Here is a 22,623-nt window from a genome sequence, read left to right as displayed (position 1 = left end):
AATCTGTGGAATTCATTGCCACAGACGGTGGTGAAGACCAAGTTAATGGATATTTTTAAGGCGGAGATTGGCAAATTCCTGATTAATACGAATGCCAGGGGTTATGAGGAGAAGGCAGGAGAATGGAGTTGAGAGGGAAAGGTAGATCAGGCATGATTGAATGGTGGAGTAGACATGATGGGCCAAATGGCCTAATTCTGCTCCTTAAACATATGAACTTCAGACTGCTTTAGTTTAGAGATACAGCATGAAACAGGCCCTTCAGCCCAGCACGTCCGCACTGACCACTGACCACCCGTTTACACTGGTCTAGGTTCAATTTTAGTTTCCACTCCGTACATACCCAGGAATGAGTAGGTTAACATGTGATGAGTGCTTGACAGCACTGGGCCTGTGCTCGCTGGAGTTTAGAAGAATGGGGGGGACCTCATTGGAAAGTACAGAACAATGCAAGGCTTGAATAGAGTGGATGTGGAGAGGATGTTTCCACTGGTGGGAGAGTCTAGGAAGATGAAGAGGAATTTATTTAGTCAGAAGGTGGTGAATCTGTGGAATTCTTTGCCACAGAAGGCAAAGTCAGTGGATATATTTAAGGCAGAGATAGATTCTTGATTAGTACAGGTGTCAGAGGTTATGGGGAGAAAGCAGGAGAATGGGGTTTAGAGAGAGAGATAGATCAGCCATGATTGGAACCAGCGGAATAAACTTGATGGGCCGAATGGCCTAATTCTGCTCATATCTCTTATGAGGCAATTTTACTAATTAATCTACAAACCCGCATGTCTTTGGGGTGTGGGAGGAAACTGGAGCACCTGATGGAAACCCATGTAGTCACAGAGAACGTGCAAACTCCACACACAGACAGCAAACCTAGTCAGGATCTCTGGCACTATGAGACAGCAACTACACCACTGTACTGTTGTTCTTACTTAAACCCTTCTTACACATTGCTAATAGGTCTTGCTATTGAATATAATTTGCTTTTGATCTGCCTGTTTGCATATTTCGTATATTTCTTTATTTGAAATAGTCACAACCCTTATATTTACCAGATCCTCTCCGATTTGACATTTGAATTTGGCCAAATAACCTTGAGAAAGAAAATGTGACATTTCGAGCCGAAATGTCACTCATTCCTTCTCTCCAGAGATGCTGCCTGTCCAGCTGAGTTACTCTAGCATTTTATGTCTAATCCTGTCATTCTACTTTTCATGTAACTTCAGTGCTTCATTATTTCACTCCTCCAGTAACACAACTTTTCATGTGATCTAATTTTGGACTAATCAATCTCCTTTCTGATGCATACCCAGTGGTGCAGTGGTAGAGTTGCTGCCTTACAGCTTCAGAGACCCGGGTTCGATCCTGACATGGGGTGCTGTCTGTAAGTAGTTTGCACATTCTCCTTATGACCCCGTGGGATTTCTCCGGTTGTTCTGGTTTCCCCTCCCAAAGACGTGCAGTTTTGCAGGTTAGTTGGCTTCTGTAAATTGTCCCTCATTTGTAGGATAGAACTAGTGTTGGGGATTGCAAATCAGTGCGGACTCGGTGGGCCAAAGGGCCTATTTCCAAACTAACCTAAACTAAACTAAACCCTCTTTGTCAAATAATAAGATCTCCAGAGAAGGAATTTGGGTTTGGGTGCAAAACCCTTTCAGAACAGCCTGCAGCTGGGTGGCTGCTGCAGATATCAATAAGTAGCTCCCAATATAGTGGTATATTCAAGGTTGACTATTACGTCAAGGTATAGGGGACTACCCTCAGGCTTGGTATTCAATTCTAACAGTACTGTTTGTAGAGGCTGATGATGAAAATGAATGAAAGGCCATTTGTGTTACTGGTGTCTGCATTGTAAGAAACATTTTCAGAAGTGCAATGGAAGTTTATATATAATATTTATTTCCTCGTTCTTCCTTCTAATTATGATATACCCCCCACCCACCCCCATTGAGAGGCACACATCATTCTCCAGCTAAGAGGACAGGTCTGTGATTCTGCTGGTTGAGAAGACAGTGCAAGGATGTAGTTAATTCCCCTTCCTATTCCCACACAGACCTTTCTGTCCTCGGTCTTCTCCATTGTCAGAGTGAGGCTAAACGCAAATTGGAAGAACAGCACCTCATCTTTCACTTGGGCGGCTTACAGCCCAGTGGTATGAACGTTGATTTCACTCACTTCAAGTAATCCCTGCAATCCCTCTCTCTCTATCCCTCCCCAACCCAAGTCACACCAGCTACTCTTTCACCCAATAAACAGCTAACAATGGCTTGTTTCCTTTACCATTACTTTTTTACATACCTTTCATTCATTGTTCTTTATCTCTCTCTACGTCATCGTCTATATCTCTCATTTCCATTTTCCCTGACTAGTCTGAAGAAGGATGTCGACCCAAAATGTCGCTCATTCCTTCTCTCCAGAGATGCTGCCTGTCCCGCTGAGTTACTCCAGCTTTTTACATCCTTCTTCGGTTTAAACCAGCATCTGCAGTTCCTTCCTACACAGGATGTATTGGATGTTTGGTCTTCAAGACTTGTAATCTACAAGGAAAGCCACTTTCTGAATCATTTCTTATGTATATTTTGTCATATATCTGGAAGCGATAAGAATTCTCGTTTTTTTTTTAAGAAAAGGTGTTAAAACATTTTTTTAAACAAAATCACTGTCCTAGGTTTGAATCTGGACCGATCCAAAGTTCATTTACTCCATGGAGATCCAGAGGTTGAGGACTGGATGGACATTACGAATCAGGTGGTGCTGGAATTCACTCACCTTTATGCTATTTTTGAAGTTAACCACTTCTCATGGTAAGATGTATAAGGAATGTTCATGTTTAAATGATGGGAACAGAATTAGGCCATTTTGCCCATCAAGTCTACTCTGCCATTCAATCATGGCTGATCTATCTTTCTCTCTCAACCCCATTTTCTTGCCTTCTCCCCATAAATCCTGACAGCCGTACTAATCAAGAATCTGTCAATCTCTGCCTTAGAAATATCCATTGACTTGGCCTCCACAGCCGTCTGTGGCAATGAATTCCACTATTTCACCACCCTCTGACTAAAGAAATTCCTCCTCGTATCCTTCCTAAAGGAAGGTCCTTTTATTCTGAGACTATGACCTCTGGTGCTGATGCCACCGACATTTTTCATTGTCGTCTCTGCATCACTGGCAAGGCCAGGTGATATCTCCCGAGAAGGTGGTTGTATGTAGAGTCACAGAGCAGTGCAGCACAGAAGTACCCCCTGTCCATGCCATACTTCAATTACTGCAGTTGTCATGGCAATGGCAAAAAATTACATTTCCAAGCCTGATTGGAATGTGATTTCCAGGAATATTAGATGATGGAATTGACAGTAGCAGGTCCCACATTTCCTTACAACACCAAGCTTTATTTTAGACTTTAGTCTTTAGAGATACAGCTCAGAAACAGGCCCATCGGCCCACCAGGATCGCGCTGACCAGCGATCACCCCGTACACTAGCGCTATCCTACACACCAGGGACAATTTACAATTTACAGAAGCCAATTAACCTACAAACCTGTACATCTTTGGAGTGTGGGTGGAAACCGGAGCACCCGGAGAAAACCCAGTGGTCACAGCGAGAACATACAAACTCTGTCCATTTGGCACCTGTAGTCAGGATCGAGCTCGAGCCTCTGATGCTGTCAGGCAGCAACTCTACCGCTGTGCCACTGTGCTGCCCAGCTAACCAAAGGAAACTTAATCAATAGAATCCCTTGGATTGGAAAGTGTTAAAACTACTCCTGCCATAAGCATCCAGCTTCTGTAGTCTTGGAAACGTGTATAGATGTTGATCGGAAATTTCAGCACAACAGTCTGATGCATTTTCTGTTTTACACTGCATTAACATTCAAAATGAGTAATGCCCAAGAACCGATGCTGAATATAAATCACAAAACAAACTCTTTACATGGATGGAAGGTGATCTGTTTAAACCAAAAAAAATCGCCAAAAAAGTCCATTGCTATTATGAATACGGTGAAGATAAGTGACTGGTTCTGAAATAACACTAACACTGTTGAATATACAAACTGGACCTTGACTTCAATTGGAGAGTTCGGCATTCTGTAGTCAAAACATTTTAAATAGCAATCTTAGGTGGGGCAGAAAAAATAAGCCCATTTGACTTACTTCCAGGAACTGCGATGGCCATAAAATATGTGCTGGGCGTTTGTGATTTTCCTGCTGCTCACTGGATGAATAACACTCCATATTTTCTCATGCTTTTATGGTTACCTCATACAATTGTCCGTATTTCAAAAGAGGTTTGTTTTTTCATTGAGCAAGTGCAGATCAGCTAAGGTTGGTAATGTTTAGTGTAGTTTAACCATTCGTGAACAAACGGGTGAGATTTGGTTAAAATTCTATGGGTTGGGTGTGTAATCCAGTTCTTGTGACCTCAAGTCCAGGTTTAACAGAGACACGTTTGGATGCCTGCAAGTTGGTCACTTGCTAATAGGGAAGATCTAATTATTGCAGGCAGATATTAATGCAAACCTTGCAGATTGATTTAATGTTAATTACGAATGAAATGTGTGGAAATCCAATTTCAGTGGGCACAGGATCGGAGATGAGAGTTTTTATTATTCATGGGGTGCAGTTATTGCTGGCAAGCGCAGCATTCAACACTCCATGTATTTGCAAATTCACAGTGAGCTGCCTTAATGGCCGTAGTCTGCGAAAATAACCTCCAATGCCAAGAGTTATGAGTGCTTTATTGTCATAATGGAACAACAAAATTCTTACGTGCAGCAGCACAACAGAATACGTAAGCATAGTTCTCTAAAGAATCTGATAAATGAAAAAAAGTTATATAAAAACAAATAAGCAATAATAGTGCAAAAATACAAAACCAATGCCCCCATGTCTATGTAGTTCAGAGCTTATTTGAAGGTTGTAGTGTTTAATAGCCTGATGGCTGTAGGGAAGAAGCTGTTCCTGAACCTGGATGGTCCAGGTTTCCGGCCCCTATATCTTCTTCCCGATGACAGCAGTGAAATAAGTGTGTGGCTTCTGATGATGCTTTAGGATGTGGGAGCAAACCGGAGCACCCGGAGAAAACCCACGCGGTCACAGGGAGAATGTACAAACTCCGCACGGACAGCACCCGAGGTCAAGATTAAACGCAGGTCTCTGGTGTGTGAGGCAGCAGCTCTACCGGTCCGCCACCTTGTTGTCCACTGTCAAGTAGATACTTAAACAAGGTGGTGCACAATCTCATATCTGAAATCTCATTTCCCTCTGACACATTGTCAACAGAGTCCTGACATGAACCTCTTCCCAACTTTTGAACGCATTTAGTTTGGCCGTATTAGGGTGGTGACCAAACTGGATGCGTGTGACAGGGAGATGGGCGAATGCTGCAAAGATGAGATTGTAATGTCACTTGGTAACAGATATCTGTGGCTGCCCAAAGGAAGATCTGCTTCCTGCAGGTCCTGGTGGTGGGCGGTCTGGCTATGGAAGTGGCCACTTCTGAACTTTTTTTTGCCTCTGGATTATTCCAGGATCAGCTGCATAAACGATCTTCGCTTATCCCTTTGTTTAATCTAAAAATAATCCCTTTCACTAAATGCAGTTGGGACCATTGTCAACAAGAACCACAATTCCCAAAAGCCATCGCAGACATTGTGTGGAATAGAAGTTGTATGGTATTTGAGTAGCAAGGTCTGACCTAGCTTTAAATATGTTTGAAAACATCTACCTCCAGATTCAGGAACAGTTTCGTCCCTTCTGTAATCAGGCAACTGAACGGTCCTCTCTTCAGCTTGAAAGCGGTATCTGACCTGCTATATCTTTGCACTAAATGTCATACCCTTTATCCTTTATCTTTGCATTGTAGATGGCTTGATTATATTTGTGCAAAGTCTATTTGTTTACTGGATAGCAAGCAAACCTAAGCTTTTCACTGTCTCAGTACGCGTGTCAATAATAAACTAAACTAAACTCCCTTCCCTGAAACCATGATCCAGGTTGGGCCAGATCTCATGCTGCTTCTTCCCGAGGACTGCTTGATAATTGTCATATTATGACAATTCAGTTTATTAATATTGGCGTGGTGGGATGTAAACATGATTTGCCACTTTCCTTACGTCTTGGCTAGCAGCCTTTACACTGAGGATGGTTACATCAGCTAGAAAGAGAGAAATAGTTACATTTAGTTTTACAGTCCCTATACACGGCAGATTCAGGCTTCCATTGCCCTTTTCCTCCCAAGTGATCTTGCTCACAGATTGCTGGTGTTAGTTTTGTTTAGTTTATTGTCACATGTACTGAGGTAGAGTGAAAAACCTTTTTCCATCCATCCAGTCATCGGAAAGACTATACGTGAGTACAAGTGTAAAAATAGTGGAGGTTTAAAGGAGTGGAGCGATTGTAACGGATAATTGTGGATCCACTTCTGGGACCAGCATGCAGAGGGTCGCCTGGCTTGGGCGCCATCTTGTATACTGGAAGGTGGGCCGCTGCTATGAGGCTAATCAATTCTTAAATGTGGCAAACGGCTGGTTTGAGGATGTTAGTTGAGTGTGACCTGACCTGATAACGAATCTGCAGAAGGGTCTCGACCCAAAACGTCACCCATTCATTCTCTCCAGAGATGTTGCCTGTCCCGCTGAGTTACTCCAGCATATTGTGTCTATCTTCAGTTTAAACCAGCATCTGCAGTTCCTTCATACACTGATAAAGAACCAGTTTGGCAAGTTAATTGTGGGCATAAGGAACTGCAGATGCTGGTTTACAAAGAAGGACACAAAGTGCTGGAGTAATTAAGTTGGGCAGGCAACATCTCTGGGGAACATGGATGGGTGGTATTTTTGGTCAGGGCCCTTTTTCAGACGACTTCTTCTGAAGAAAGGTCCTTTCTTGGTCAGCTGTCCATATTCTCCAGAGGTGCTGCTGAGTTATTCCAGTCCTTAGTGTCTTCGATCCATTTTTATTCATCGTCTGATATCTTCTTGGATTGATTGTTCCTTTCTTTTACTGAATGCCCAGACCTTCTGAATTCCCACTTTGTCCAATAAATCTCATGACCATCGACTCAGTCTGCAGCAGACACAAATTAATGCCTGCAATTGATGATCCTCTTTCTTTTAAAGAATCATATTTCACTTACGCAATTGTATCCTGAGTTTTTGCTTCGCAGTACATCGGCCCTCATAAATATACCGGCACAAATGCAACTTTCTGCTGCATACAAACACACAAATGTACAACAGTTATAAATAATCTATATCCCCCATTTTTGATCCTGACTACGGGCGCTGTCTACCTTGAGTTTGCACATTCTCCCCATGACTGCATGAGTTTACCCCGGGTGCTCCAATTTTCTCCCACACTCCAAAGATGTACTGACTTGTAGGGTAACCAGCCGCAGTAATGGCTGTAAATTATCCCTATTGTGTAGGATAGCATTAATGTGTGGAGTGGTTGCTGATCGGTGCGGACGTGGTGGGCTAAAGGGCCTGTTTCTGTGCTGTATCTCTAAACTAAACATTCAAAAGTTGCAATCCATACCGATGTCATCTCATATAATATTATTCCAAACACAAAATCAGAAACACGTAGTATATTTACACAACAGGCATAATATGCATTTAATGATATCATTTCAAATATTTATATCAACATTATTCCTCTATGCCCTTTATCCGTGAGACTTTGAGTTTGAAAGAACTCGTTTTAAGACCCCTTGATGCTAGTTGAAGGTGGTTGCTGGAGGTTGCAGGTAGTGGAAGGTAAGACCTTTTTTTTCACCCAGTTTTATTCCACCTTCCACTAGCTGCAACCTCCGGCAACCACCTTCAACTAACATCACAACCGGCTTCGACTAAAAATTACAGATTTTTAAAATGGCAATCTATTTTTAGTCGCGGCCGGTTTTTAATAATCGCCGGAACATAGAGGAAGCGGAAACTACTTTCGACCATTTGGGAGACTGACAAAAACCTCCAGGAACCTCTGGGAACCTCACGGAAACCTTGGGTGGGGCGCAAAGCCTCCAGAGGTTTCCGTTCAAGTTTCCTAAGTGGGACAGGGGCATAAGGCTCTACAATATTTTAACATAATTTGTAGACTGTACGAATGTACTCATAATCACTGGGGTATTTACCCAAATCTGCCACAGTGCTCAAATATTTTTTTGGTTTGCAATAAGTTAGTGGCTCTGGTATTAATTTGTTTATTAATTAAAGCAATAATAGATATTGGTCAGTCGTGTCAAAGTAATGTCACTGATTGTTGGTACAGTCATTAAATATTTTGGGTTAAAAATTAGAATTTAACCTGAAAAAGCCTTTTCACTAAATGCAGTTGGTTCTTCACATGGAAGATGAATTCTGCAAAATCCGCTTAAGTCCTTTGCAATTGGCACACACTGCACTTGATGGACCGAATGGCCTAATTCTGCTGCTAGAACTCATGAACCAGTTTTTCCAACTGAGATCCCCAAATGCCAACGATAAGGTGCCTAACCGTGCTTGGACAGCAGAGGTGAGGCGTACTTCAACTGTAGGGTGGCACATCTGGCAGAGCTGTTGCCTCACCGTGCCAGAGACCCGCGTTTGACCCTGACCTCGGGTATCTGTCTGTGTGGAGATTGCACGTTCTCCCTGTGTCTGCCTGGGTTTCCTACAGGTGCTCTGATTTCCACCCATAAAATCTCATCTGAAAAGTTGCTAATCATGCCATGTACGTTCTCACCCAAATCACTGATATAGATGACAAACAGCGATGGACTCAGCACTGAATCCTGAAGCAGATCAATAGTCACAGGACTAGTCACTTTCTTTCCCCCACATCACTAAACATTATGGAAAGAGCCCATGGCCGACACAGAATGGCACTGGGAGTTCACACCTAGTTGTGTTGACTTTGGTGGAATTGTCTTGTCATTGTTTGCATTAATCAGGTACTGGCTGTGGTACACAACCAAGACGTACGTTGGTGGAATCGCTCAAAAAGTATATGAACGCCTGAGGAGGTGGCAGGTCAACTTCCTGGCGCGGCAGAGGAAGAGGGATCCAGAACAAATATTCCTACAGTGCGTTCCCAAACACAAGGTATGCCTTGGATAGACAAAAACTGCTGGAGTAACTCAGAGGGTCAGGCAGCATCTCTGGAGGTAAATGATAGGTGACGTTTCGGGTCAGGACGATTTTGCAGACTGAAAGTAATTTGGGGGTGGGGTGGGGGGGGGGGAGGGGCGAAATGTCGGCTGTCCATTCTCTTCCCAGAAGCTACCTGACCCAATGAGTTCCACCAACAGTGGGTGTTGCTCAAGTTTACACCATTTGAAGTCTTGTGTCACCAGGAAGATATTAACTTGATAATACAGTATGAGAGGAGAATGTTGTATGTTTATTTATTTATTTAATTTATTCCGAACAAGTAAAGACATTAAAGACATTAATAGTAACAAAATCGAAATTATCAAACAATTGGACATTACAATCAATATTTACAAGCAATGAAAAGAACAAAAAGCAAATTTCCAATGTCCAACTCTGTGTCTGTACAAGCTCGAAAAGGAGTGAGAAGAAGAATAACTTATTAAATCTCACCCCTTTTCCCCAACACTTCTACCATATTTAAAAATCAATTAATTAATAATAATAATACTACCCCAGGCAATTTCCCATAATACCTACAGACATATATATACATACAACTATTATACACATACAAACTTCATATATGAAGTAACCAAACATAAGTAAACAATTGTAAAGCAATAGATAAACATTAACCCCCACTTGCCAACCATCCCCTCCATCCCCGGTACCCCTTGAAAATTATTTTTTTATATATCATTTTAAAATGATTCATGTTTGTACATTGCTTTAATTCCTCGTTCAATTTGTTCCACACTCCTACTCCACAAACCGAAATACAAAAGGTTTTTCTAGTCGTACGGACTCTTTGTTTAAAATTAAATATTCCTCTTAAATTGTAACCCCCCACACGCTCGTTAAATAATTTTTGAATGTTTCCAGGTAAATTTTTATTTTTGGCCTTAAACATTATCTGAGCTGTTTTGAATGTAACTAAATCTTCTAATTTTAATAATTTTGACTAAAAATAATGGATTCATATGACCCAGATACTTGGCATTATGTATAATACAAATTGCTCTTTTTTGCATCATGGTTAATGAGTGTATCGAATTTTTATAGTTATTGCCCCAGACTTCTGCACAATAATTTAAGTAGGGTAAGATTAATGAACAATAAAGAATGCGGAGTGATTTGTAATCCAGAGCCTGCTTGGCTTTGTATAATACAGAGATACTTTTTGACAATTTTAATTTTACATGTTTAATATGTGATTTCCAGCTTATTTTATCGTCAATTATAACCCCAAGAAATTTATTTTCATGCACTCGTTCAACTTCCTTTATCTTTATACTTACTAGTTTATTTATTCTGCAATCACCAAATAACATTATTTTAGTTTTACTCAAATTTAATGAAATTTTATTCCTATCAAACCATATGTTCTAATGTTCCTATGTTCTAATGTGCATTTAATGAAGTCCACCCCGTCCGTGCCGATCACCCCATACACTAGCACTATTCTGCACACTAGGGACAAATTACAATTTACAGAAGCCAATTAACCTACAAACATTTTAGACTTTAGAGAAACAGGCCCCACTTCGGCCAACCGAGTCCGAGCTGACCAGCGATCCCTGTACATGAGTACTATCCTTCACACTAGGGACAATTTATAAGTTTACCGAAGCTAATTAACCTATAATCCTACACATCTTTGAAGTGTGGGAGGAAACCGGAGCACCTGGAGAAAACCCACGTGGTCACAGGGAGAACGTACAAACTCCGTACAGACATAACCTGTAGTCAGGATCGAACCCAGGTCTCTGTCACAGTGAGGCAACAACTCCACTACTGCTCCACTGCTCCAAGTTGGCTTCACTGTAAATGACCTGTTTGTCTGAGCTAGTGCAAAGGAACCAAGAGAGAGTTGAAGGACGTGTGTGAGGATGTAAGTGACGGAGCTACAAGGAGTTAGAGAAGAAAGTGAATTTGACTGATGGGATTGTTCTGCTGATATCTGTGATGGACCCAGTGAGCTGCATGAACTTGTTCTATGCCATAATAAGAGAGCACACTTGAGACTTTCCATAAGTTCATAACTGACAGGAACAGAATTAGGCCATTCGGCCCATCAAGTCGCCTCTGCCATTCAATCGTGGATGGTCTATCTTTCCCTCTTAATCCCATTCTCCTGCCTTCTCCCCATAATCCCCGACACCCGTACTAATCAAGAATTTATCTATTTCTGCCTGAAAAATATATTTTGTCTTGGCCTCCACAGCCGTCAGTGGCAATGAATTCCACTTTTATTGGGTTCTCTCTATATGTCAATAGTCAATAGTCTATTTATTTGTATATTTATATGACTTTTTATTATGCAGGTTGAGTCTGTTTGCAAGAATTTGCAGAAGAGGTATTGGGGACCCGAGCCATCTGATATTGTCGAAATGTTTGAAGGAGAAGAATTCTTTGCTGGATTTGAAAAGGGAATTGAAATTGTTTCAGGTAAATGCCGATTCAGGGAATTGTGGCTGTTCAATGGATGTGTGAACATTATGTTATATTAGCAACAGGAGTTTGCTTTCAAAACTGCTTTTCTATTAACATGGACACATTTTCAGTTTAAGTTTGTATTTTATAGAAATATGGGTCCGTCAATTGCAAGTTCATAAGTTCTAGGAGCAGAATTAGGCCACTCGGCCCATCATGTCTACTCCGCCATTCAATCATGGTGGATCTATCTTTCCCTCTCAATCCCATTATCCTGTTTTCTCCCCATAACCCCTGACAACCTTACTATTCAAGAATCTCTCAATCTTTGCCATAAAATATACATTGACTTTGCCTCCTCAGCCGTCTGTGGCAAAGAAATTCCACAGATTCACCACCCACTCCTCAAGTTCTTTCTAAAGGTGCGTCCTTTTATTCTGAGGCCACACAGTGTGGAAACAGGCCCTTCGTCAACTTGCTCAACTTGCCCACACCGGCCAAAATGTCCCAGCTACACTAGTCCCACCGGCCTGTGTTTGGCCTACATTCCTCTGAACCTGTCCTGTCCATGTACCTGTCTAATTGTTTCTTAAACGTTGCGATTGTACCTGCCTCAGCTACCTCCTCCGGCAGCTTGTTCCATACACCCACCCCCCTTGGTGTGAAAAACTTACCCCTCACATTCCTATTAAATATCTTCCCCTGCAACTTAAACCTATGTCCTTTGGTCCTCGATTCCCCTATTTTGGGCAAGGAACTGTGCGCCTACCAGATCTATTCCTCTCATGATTTTATACACTAGACTCTCTAGAGGTCCTACTTTCTCCCACTAGTTGAAACATCCTCTCCACATCCACTTTATCCAAGTGAATAATTAAACAATGGCATTCCATTAACTGTCATTCACATGTGTTTTAAAACCGAGGGACAGCTGAATATTTATTATATTGGTGCTGTGGAATCATGCAGCCTCTATTGCATGATGTCATGGGCTGATGGGCCTATATCAAGATCACATACTGACAAGCAGGAGAAACAATATTTAAAATATTAGTCCCGATTTGTTGCATTCTAGGATAAATCTAGCACATTAATTTTGAAATGTTGATTGAATAGAAACAATATTTAATATATTATAGACATGAGTTCGCAAAATAATATTTTCAAAGCTGTGTTAAGAACATATTCCTTGTGATATCGGGGACATTTTTAATTTGACAAAATTATGATGTGCAATTTTGATTAATGAACGAAATAATGAAGTTTGAATGTTTTGTACAATGACAAGGATTGTGTTAGAGTTCATAAAACCACATTGGACCTTTTTCTTTCATTTTAATAATACATGCATTTCTACATTAATATTTTTGACAATTTTAAGTTCTCGGATTGTGTACCTTATGTCCCCTACTCTGGCTTATAGTCATCTATTACAAAAATGTAAAGGGGAATATTAAAATCATTGTGTCGGAAAGAACTGCTTGGCGATCGTTTCGCCGAACACCTCCGCTCGGTCCTCATTAACCAACCTGATCTCCCGGTGGCTCAGCACTTCAACTCCCCCTCCCATTCCGAATCCGACCTTTCTGTCCTGGGCCTCCTCCATGGCCAGAGTGAGCACCACTGGAAATTGGAGGAGCAGCACCTCCAATTCCGCTTGGGCAGTCTGCACCCGAGCAGCATAAACATTGAATTCTCCAATTTCTGGTAGCCCTTGCTGTCTCCTCCCCTTCTCAGCTCTCCCTCAGCCCTCGGGATCCTCTTCTTCTTTTTTCCTTTCTTCTCGCCCCTCCCACCCTACATCAGTTTGAAGAAGGGGTTTGGCCCGAAATGTTGGGTATTTCCTTCGCTCCATAAATGCTGCTGCACCCGCTGAGTTTCTCCAGCACTTTTGTCTACCAAGTGAACAGCAGTAATTGTCATGTTTTTTAATTATTTTACAAAAATTACAATGAAGGTTGAGAAACACTTATGAGGTAAAGATAGAAACTGAAACAAGTTAGATGAATTCAGAAATTCGAATTGTAGAATATGTGCATGATGGTCGAAGGCCATTTGGTCCATGATGATTGTACAGCACCAGAGACCCAGATTCCATCCTGATCTCATGTGCTGTGGCCGTGTGGGTTTCCTCCGGTTGCTCCAGTTTCCTCCCACATCCCAAAGACGTAGGTTTGCAGGGCCTCTGTAAATATCCCCTTGTGGGTAGAGAGGGGTGCAAAAGTGGATTGACGTAGAACTGTTGGGAATGGGTGATCGATGGTCAGCATGGACTGGGTGGGCTGTTTCCATGCTGGGAACATTGATTCATCTTTTGGTCAATCTCTCAGATGGGATGGAATTACTAAATCTAATTCAACTAGGTCAGTCCTAAAGGTCAGATCTTCAAACATCTATGCACATTGCAAATATTTTGAGCGTTTCTGCCTCCACCATCCTTCAAAGCAATAAGTTTTAGGCCCTTACCATCTTCTGTCATTTTAGTTTCAGAGATGCAGCGTGGAAGCAGGCCCTTCGACCCACTGCGTCCACACCGCCCAGCGCTCCCCACATATTAACACTATCCTACATACACTTGGGCCAATTCACAATTATATCAAGCCAATTAACCTACAAACCTGTACGTCTTTGGAGTGTGGAAGGAAACCGAAGATCTCAGAGAAAGCCCACGCGGTCACGCGGAGACCGTACAAACTCCGTGCAGGCAGCACCCGTAGTCGGGATCGAAACAGGGGCTCCGGCGCTGTAAGGCAGCAACTCTACCGCTGCACCACCGTGCCGCCCCTTCTGTTGAAAATTTTTTTCCTTGGCTCCACTACAGTCCTTCCGCAGGTTTTTATAAATCTCTGCCCTGTGGTTTTTCACCCATCTGCTGAGGGAACTGGGATCTTCCTCTGCACCTGTGACCCTTACAATTGTATACACATGTATAAACTCGCTGCTCAGCCTTGGTAATTATAAAGAAACAACCCCAGCCTATCCATCCTTTCCCCATTGCTGAAGTTTTCCAGTCCTGGCATCATAATTGTCAATCTCCTCCATGCTCTTTCTAGTGGAAACTAAGACCGTTTTAAATGCTGAATCAAGAGAATTAAATTTCACGAATATAAAACGTACTTTTTCAGGGCCAGGGAGGGCATTCTGCTATTATGATTAGCATGCTGTTAAAATGGAGGTACACTTCATTCAGCAAATCTTAACATATTCAAGAATAGATACAAGGAACTGCAGATGCTGGTTTACTCCAAAGTGCTTGAGTCGCTTAGTGGGTCAGGCAGCATCTCTGGAGAACATGGGTAAGTGACTTTTCAGGTCAGCTCCCTTCTTCAGACTGATTGTAGGTGAGGTAGGAGAAAACTAGAAGCAAGGAGGGGCGGGACAAAGCCTGGCAGGTGACATATTCAATCCTTACAATGTTGAGAATGGTACAGAAAGATTCAAAGTTCAGAGCAAATGACTGAATTTATGTTGATTGCATCTCTCAAGATTGAAATATTGTGAAGTGCTGCTGACAACAACTTCTGAATTTAATTTCCATGTGCAGATGCCAGAAGTTGCCAATAATTTTACGTAAAATTACATCACCCACAGACAGATTCAAGTTTTGGCTCATAGATTCTGACATTACAGAACTGTGCTATTTGTAACTTGTATCGGGAGCAGAATGGTTAAGCTTTCTAGACCAGCAACATAACCCCCAGATTCTGATCCTTAGATACAAGATTGAATTCCACTATGACAGCTGGGGAATTTAACTTCAAGGAATCAACTAAATCCGGAATTAAAGCCCTTTAGAAACGGCAACTGTGAAACACAGGGTTGTCTTGAAAATCCGGCTGGTGCACTCATGTCCCACAGGAAGGAGAATCACCCACCATTCCCTGTTTAGTTTAGTTTTAGTTTAGAGATACAGCGTGCAAACAGGCCCTTCGGCCCACCGAGCCCATGCCGAACAGCGAACCCCGCACAATAATGCTATCCTACACACACTAAGGACAATATTTACATTTACCAAGTCAATTAACCTACTTCTTCTTCTTCTTGCGTATGGCGTGCACTGCCTAAAGTTGTAGGACAACTTGTTCTTTTTGATCTTATTTGATTGTGCACACCGGGTTGATTGCATTCGTCAAAACAGGGCGGACCACGTGAAGGTTGCAATCTCCCACCCCAATTGACCTACAAACCAGTACATCTTTGGAATGTGAGAGGAAACCGAAGATCTCAGAGAAAACCCACGCAGGTCACGGGAGTACAGACAGCACCCGTAGTCGGGATCAAACCCTGGTCTCCGCCACTGCACTTGCTGTAAGGCAGCAACTCTACCTGTGTGCCACCGTGCCGCCTGTTGAAGTGACTCTGGACCAACCTGTATGATTGACTCTCAGCTCCCTTCTTAGCTCGGGAGCAATTAGGACCGGATATTAAATGCCACAATTGTCACTGGTATCCAGATCCCACAAATTAATTATTAAAAAAAAGAAGAAAATGGCGATGAGGAGGAATTTCTTTATCCAGAAGATGGTGGATCTGTGGAATTCATTGTCACAGATTTCTGTGGCCAAGACATTGAGTATTTTTAAAGCAGAGATTGATAGGTTCTTGATTAGTAAGAGGACAAAAGGTTACCTTAATTCCTTTATCTGTACACTGTGGACGGCCCAATTGTAATCATGTATCGTCTTTCCGCTGACTGGGTAGCACGGAACAAAAAGGTTTTCACTACCTTGGTACACGTGACAATAAACTAAACTAAACTTAAAATTCAGGAGAATGGGGATGAGAGGGGAATATAGATCAGCCATGATTGAATGGCAGAGTAGACTCGATGGGCCGAATGGCATAATTCTGCTCCTGTGTTTTATGGTCTACTCCAACACTTTGTGCCCTTACTGTCCTTTTGTGTAAAGCAGCATCTGCAGTTTCTTGTTTCTACCCTTGTTTTTTTTGGATGTTAGTTCTATGATTAACATTGTCATAGTGATCAACCACGATCACACTGAATGGTGGTGCTGGCTCTACTCCTGCACCTATTGTCTATTGACTGATGATTGAAACAGCAACCTTTGCTGATTTAGAGTTTGAACGCAGTTTACGGCAATAAATAACTGAGGACCCTGTCACACAAAATGCAATATATGTGGCACGTAAACCATGAGGGAAAAAAGTTATTTCGCAAAATATACCATTTAGTTTTGAGACTTTATTGCCCATTTGACAAAATGTTATTAAAATTATCCATGGCCATGGCGTTCTTTCCGATTGTGTGACATGAGACCTTGTACTGCCTAATTCAAATCACGGTTCATAAATAATTCAGCGACTGCCATACTGTATTACAACATTTCCATGTTGGTGCTTTGTGTCGTATGAGAATGAGGTGACTAAGATACTTTAATTAGCCTGTTGATCAAGAGGAATTTAGTAGTCAAATCATCATGACCACGGCTAGTAATCAGACGTGAGATCGAGGAAAATGTGTGATGACACTCATGATTAATTGTTTGTGTTAATCTTTTAGATCCTGGAGTCGTACAGCACAGACATAGTCCCTTCTGCTCACCACGTTCATGATGTGACCATCTATACTAGTCCCATTTACCAGTAATTAGTCTGAAGCATTCAATACCTTGGTGATTCAAGAGCTTCAGAAGATCATAAGTGATAGGAGCAGAATTAGGCCATTTGGCCCATTTAATCATGGCTGATCTATCTCTCCTTCCTAACCCCATCTACTGCCTTCTCCCCATAACCTCTGACACCCATAGGGTGTCACTTCTTAAATCTGAGAAATCTACGAATACACTTCTTAAATGTAAAAGGACACAACGCGCAGGAGTAACTCAGCAGGGCAGGCAGCATCCATGGAGAACATGGATAGGTGACATTTTGGATTGGTGACATTCAAACAGTCTGAAGAAGGGCCTCTACCCAAAACAAGACTTCTGAACTTTGTACCCTTTTGTGCAATAATCAGCATCTGCAGTAGCTTGCTTCTACTTTCAAATGTTGTGGGCGTACGTGCCTCCACACCCACTCAAACAGCTTACTCCATAATCCAATGATCTCCTCGGGTAAAAACTTCTTGGCCTTTATCTTGAATCGATGCACTCTAGTTTGAAACACTTTTGATAAAGGGGAAAGTTTCTTACCGTCTACTCAATCCATGCCCCTCATAATTTTGTATACCTCGACCGCTTCAGTCCGCTCTGCTTGAAGGAAAAAAACTCAGCCTATCCAGCTTCTCTCACAACCAAGATGCTCCCTCCCAGGCACCATCCTGATCAATCTCCTCCACAACATCTCCAGCACAACCATGTCTTTCTATAATGTGGCAACCAGAACCACACACAATATGAAACATTTGTAAGGCGTCAGCTGGAAGAAAGTTGTTCCACAACTTTGCTGCTTTTGTATTCTATGCTCATGCTAACAAAGACAAATATCCCGTCACCTATTTATTCCCTTTTGTTCCCGATGTTGGGGCATTCCAGAACCAGGGCTAACAGAATCAAGGGGTATGGGGGGGAAAGCAGGAACGGGGTACTGCTTTTGGATGATCAGCCATGATCATAGTGAAGGGCTGAATGGCCTACTCCTGCACCTATTTTCTATGTTATCGACTTGGCACCTTCAGAGATCCTTGGACTTGTGCACCAAAGTCTATTCCCTCCGACACTACTATCTGTAAATTGCCCCAAGTGTGTAGGATGTGAAAGTGGGATAACATAGAACTACTTTATAGACGACCAATGGTCGGCATGGAATTGGTGGGCCGGACTTTCCATGCTGTATCTTTAATTTAAAACTAAACCCACTCAGAGATCAAGGATGTAGACAAAAATGCTGGAGAAACTCAGAGGGTGAGGCAGCATCTATGGAGCGAAGGAATAGGTGACATTTCGGGTCGAGACCCTTCTTCAGACCCAAGGATAGAAGGTTTAGAAGGTTTAGAGGGATATGTGCCAATTGTGGCCAATGTGACTAGCTTAGATGGGTCATCCTGTCCGGCGTGATGAGTGTTTCCGTGCTGTGTAGGGCTCTATGGCCTCACACTTATCTGAATTAAATTCCATCTGCCATGGCTCTGCCCATTTTACCAACTGTTCGCTATCATCCTGTAAATTACGACTATCCTATTCACTATCAACAGAATAAAATGCTCACCAGTTCATTTAAGTCTTACTTTCTTTCAGATCGACCAGATTGCATAGATGGGAGAATCAGTTTCACCTTTTACTCGCATCTGAAGAACAGCAAAGAGGTTTATATCTCCACTCTAGATGACAGGAAAACACAGGCTGTGAAAGGACAGGTGAATGATGTTGCCACTTCTTGGTTAAAATGACTGTAAATCTGCATCTCCATTGATTAGAAACTCAGCTTCTTGCTGATTCAGCATGTTTGCTCTTGATGTCCTGATTCCAGGAAGGTTTCTTCATTTGAATCATTTGCAATGGCTCTGTTGGGGTACCCATCTTGCAGATTTATGAGTTTATTTTCAACTACTTACCGTTGTCGATCAGAACTGACCTGCAGTAGAATCACAACTTAATGTCTGCAGACTCTGAACCAAAGCTGCGTATTATGCAGCTTTTTACCATTGTCAGCTTGGTAATGTAATGCAAGGGTAAAGGACCGACATGCACTCTGTGCCTCTGTGCAAACTCCACACAGTCAGCACCCTAGGTCGGGATCGAACCCGGGTCTCAGGCGGCATGAGGCAGCAGTTCTGCCAGCTGTGCCACTGTATTACCCCCACCCCACTTGTGAATGGAGTTTGGATGACTTCCCAATGCTTAAGCAAGTAGTGAGCTGTATCAGAGATTGGCAGCCACACCCTCAAATAGTCGTGAAGCCAGCAAGCTGAGAGCGATCATCAAAGGCAAAGCAGTCCTCTCAAGGCAAAGCAGTCAAAAAATATGTGAAAAACAAACTTAAGGTAGAAAGAGCAAAGAATGTAATTGGGGTGCTGGGTCTTTAATTAGTCTGCTTTCTGGGCAAACAGGGTAAGTGAAACCTGGATGTGCTATGAGTAAACAAGAACTATCATTTTCAAACCAGAAGACTAATGCATGTTGCAGGATTTCTGATGTCTTTAGCGTGAGTTTTGCACTGGGAAACATTGCTGGAGAGAAAGAGAAACTCTCCCAAGCAATGAGATGAATTTCCCAATATGTCTCAGCGGTAGAGTTGCTGCCTTACTGCGCCAGGGACCAGGGTTCAATCCTGACCTCGAGTGCATCAATGATTTGGATCCTGACCTCGAGTATACATCAATGATTTTGATGAAGGGATTCAAAGTAACATTAGCAAATTTGCAGATGACACAAAGCTGGGTGGCAGTGTGAACTGTGAGGAGAATGCTATGAGAGTGCAGGGTGACTTGGACAGGTTGTGGGAGTGGGCAGATGCATGGCAGATGAAGTTTAATGCGGATAAATGTGAGGTTATCCACTGGTAGCAAAAACAGGAAGGCAGATTACTATCTAAATGGCATCAAGTTGGGAAAAGAGGAAGTACAACGGGATCTGGAGGTCCTTGTACATCAGTCTATGAAAGTAAGCATGCAGGTACAGCAGGCAGTGAAGAAAGCGAATGGCATGATGGCCTTTATAACAAGAGGAATCGAATATACGAGCAACGAGGTCCTTCTGCAGTTGTACAGAGCCATAGTGAGACCACACCTGGAGTATTGTGTACAGTTTTGGTCCGCTAATTTGAGGAAGGACATTCTTGCTATTGAGGGAGTGCAGCGTAGGTTTACAAGGTTAATTCCCGGGATGGCGGGACTGTCATATGCTGAGAGAATGGAGCAGCTGGGCTTGTACACTCTGAAGTTTAGAAGGATGAGAGGAGATCTCATTGAAACATATAAGATTGTTATGGGTTTGGACACGCTAGAGGCAGGAAACATGTTCCCGATGTTGGGGGAGTCCAGAACCAGGGGCCACAGTCTAAGAATAAGTAAGCCAACAGAGACGAGGAAACACTTTTTCTCACAGAAAGTGGTGAGTCTGTGGAATTCTCTGCCTCAGATGGCAATGGAGGTGGGTTCTCTGGATGCTTTCAAGAGAGAGCTAGATAGGGCTCTTAAAAATAGCGGAGTCAGGGGATATGGGGAGAAGGCAGGAACGGGGTACTGATTGGGGATGATCAGCCATGATTTCATTGAATGGCGGTGCTGGCTCTAAGGGCCGAATGGCCTACTCCTGCACCTATTGTCTATTGCTGTCTGTGTGGAGTTTGTACGTTCAGACAGAACCTGAGGTAGGGATCGAACCAGGTCCCTGGCGTTGTGAGACGGCGGCAGCGCCACTGCAATGCTGTGTTTCCTTTCCTCGATTCATCTTGGACCCTGGCGTGCCTGCTCTACGCGGATGCCCATCCAATGATGTACTGTTCAGAAATGTTAGAGTTCTAGCAATACAACTCTTTTATTTTGGTGCATTCTTAATCAACATAATAGTACCTCTTCACAATACCCAGTTTTGTACTGCTTCAGGCTAAATGGATTATTCATTAAGTTTCCCTCCACCATTCCTAGCTCAGGAGAATCAGCTTTAATTTAATGGCAATTTTTAATTTCATATTTCAAACAATTAAAAAAATTTTTTTTTTTTCACACTTTGTGGGGAGGGGAATGTTATTTTGTTTACATGTATAGAGGTCTAGACATTGGTTCAATAACATCCATGCATGTAAGATGACTTTCAGTGGAGAAAGGAACTGCAGATGCTGGTTATACCGAAGATAGACACAAAGGCTGGAGTAACTCAGCCTCTCCGGAGAAAAATGTTTCGTATCGGAACCCATCTTCAGACCCAAGACTTTAACCTGAGTCAGATCTTATTAGCTGTCGTTTCTGGGTGATGTTACAAACTTGGTGAGTGATAGTGCCCACAAGAAACATGCTGTAGAGGGTAATGGAGGCTCTCCAGTGCAGGTCCTCCCTGGGTAACAACCATTCAGCTTATGGGTAGTCCGTACATATGAACGAGCATGTATGATGGATTTGCTGGTGGCTGTAGGGCTGTAGGCATTGTTTGCTGAGTAGGGACTCATTTTGTGGTGATAACATTGCATCTTGTAGAGAAGCGATTGATTTAAACAGCTTTTACTGTATCCGTTGGTCAAGATGTAGACTCGTACATCGGCGAGACCAAACGTAGACTGGGCAATCGTTTTGCTGAACACCTTCGCTCAGCCCACCTGAACCTACCTGATCTCCCGGTTGCTGGACACTATAATTCTCCTTCCCATTCCCACACCGACCTTTCAGTCCTAGGTCTCATTGTCAGAGTTAGGCTAAACGCAAATTGGAGGAACAGCATCTCATATTTTGCTTGGGCAGCTGGCAGCCCAGTGGTATGAATATTGATTTCTCTCACTACAGGTAGTCCCAGCATTGCCTCTCTCTCTCTCTATCCCTCCCCCACCCAAGTCACACTAGCTTCTCATTTTCACGTAACAAACAGCTAACAATGGTTAGGATCCTCCTTAAGACTGATGAATAAAAAGGTCCTGAATCAATACGTCATCTGTACATTTCCTTACGTGGATACACCCTGACTCACTGAGTTTCTTCAGCAGTTTGTGTTTTGCTTCTATTGTTAGTCATTGATGAAGCAGAGGCAGTTTAGACCAGTTCACCCACTGGCTCCTATTCTGATTTCAGTCATAATGCGACTTGCATGAACATTATTTTGCTGCGCTTCAATTTTAGATGGTGTTCTTTTGTAAATCTAGAGGTATTTATACATTGCTGGTAGATCATCCATTTTTCAAAAAGTTCAAAAGTTATAAGAGCGGGCATTAGGCCATTCGGCCCATCAAGTCTACTCTGCCATTCAATATTGGCTGACCTACCATTCCCTCTCAACCCCATGCTCCTGCCTTCTCCCCATGCCCCCTGGCACCCGTACTATTCATGAATCTGTCAATCTCCACCTTAAAACTATCCATTGACTTGGCCTCCACAGCCTTCCATGGCAAAGACATTCCACAGATTCACCAGACTCTGACAAAATCAATTCCTCATCTTCTTTCTAAAGGTACGTC

At 42.6% G+C, this 22,623-nt stretch overlaps 2 protein-coding genes across 3 annotated transcripts in view; one reads left to right on the top strand and one right to left on the bottom strand.

Annotated features, from left to right (window-relative positions):
• The window catches only part of rplp2l (ribosomal protein, large P2, like), a 140,762-nt gene that overhangs the window by 28,193 nt on the left and 89,946 nt on the right, over window positions 1-22,623 (bottom strand). The window lies entirely within an intron of this gene.
• The window catches only part of pidd1 (p53-induced death domain protein 1), a 53,398-nt gene that overhangs the window by 19,302 nt on the left and 11,473 nt on the right, over window positions 1-22,623 (top strand). For both annotated transcript variants that reach the window (XM_055649681.1, XM_055649680.1), the window contains exons 10-13: window positions 2,666-2,801; window positions 8,928-9,078; window positions 11,454-11,577; window positions 18,759-18,877. In XM_055649681.1, coding sequence (XP_055505656.1) covers window positions 2,666-2,801; window positions 8,928-9,078; window positions 11,454-11,577; window positions 18,759-18,877 — 530 coding nt within the window. The remainder of the gene's footprint in view (window positions 1-2,665; window positions 2,802-8,927; window positions 9,079-11,453; window positions 11,578-18,758; window positions 18,878-22,623) is intronic.

The sequence above is a fragment of the Leucoraja erinacea genome, chromosome 18 (genome assembly GCF_028641065.1).
Source record: "Leucoraja erinacea ecotype New England chromosome 18, Leri_hhj_1, whole genome shotgun sequence".
Taxonomy (NCBI): domain Eukaryota; kingdom Metazoa; phylum Chordata; class Chondrichthyes; order Rajiformes; family Rajidae; genus Leucoraja; species Leucoraja erinaceus.
The sequence above is the reverse complement of the archived record's forward strand: the minus strand, read 5'-3'. Positions and strand labels throughout refer to the sequence as shown.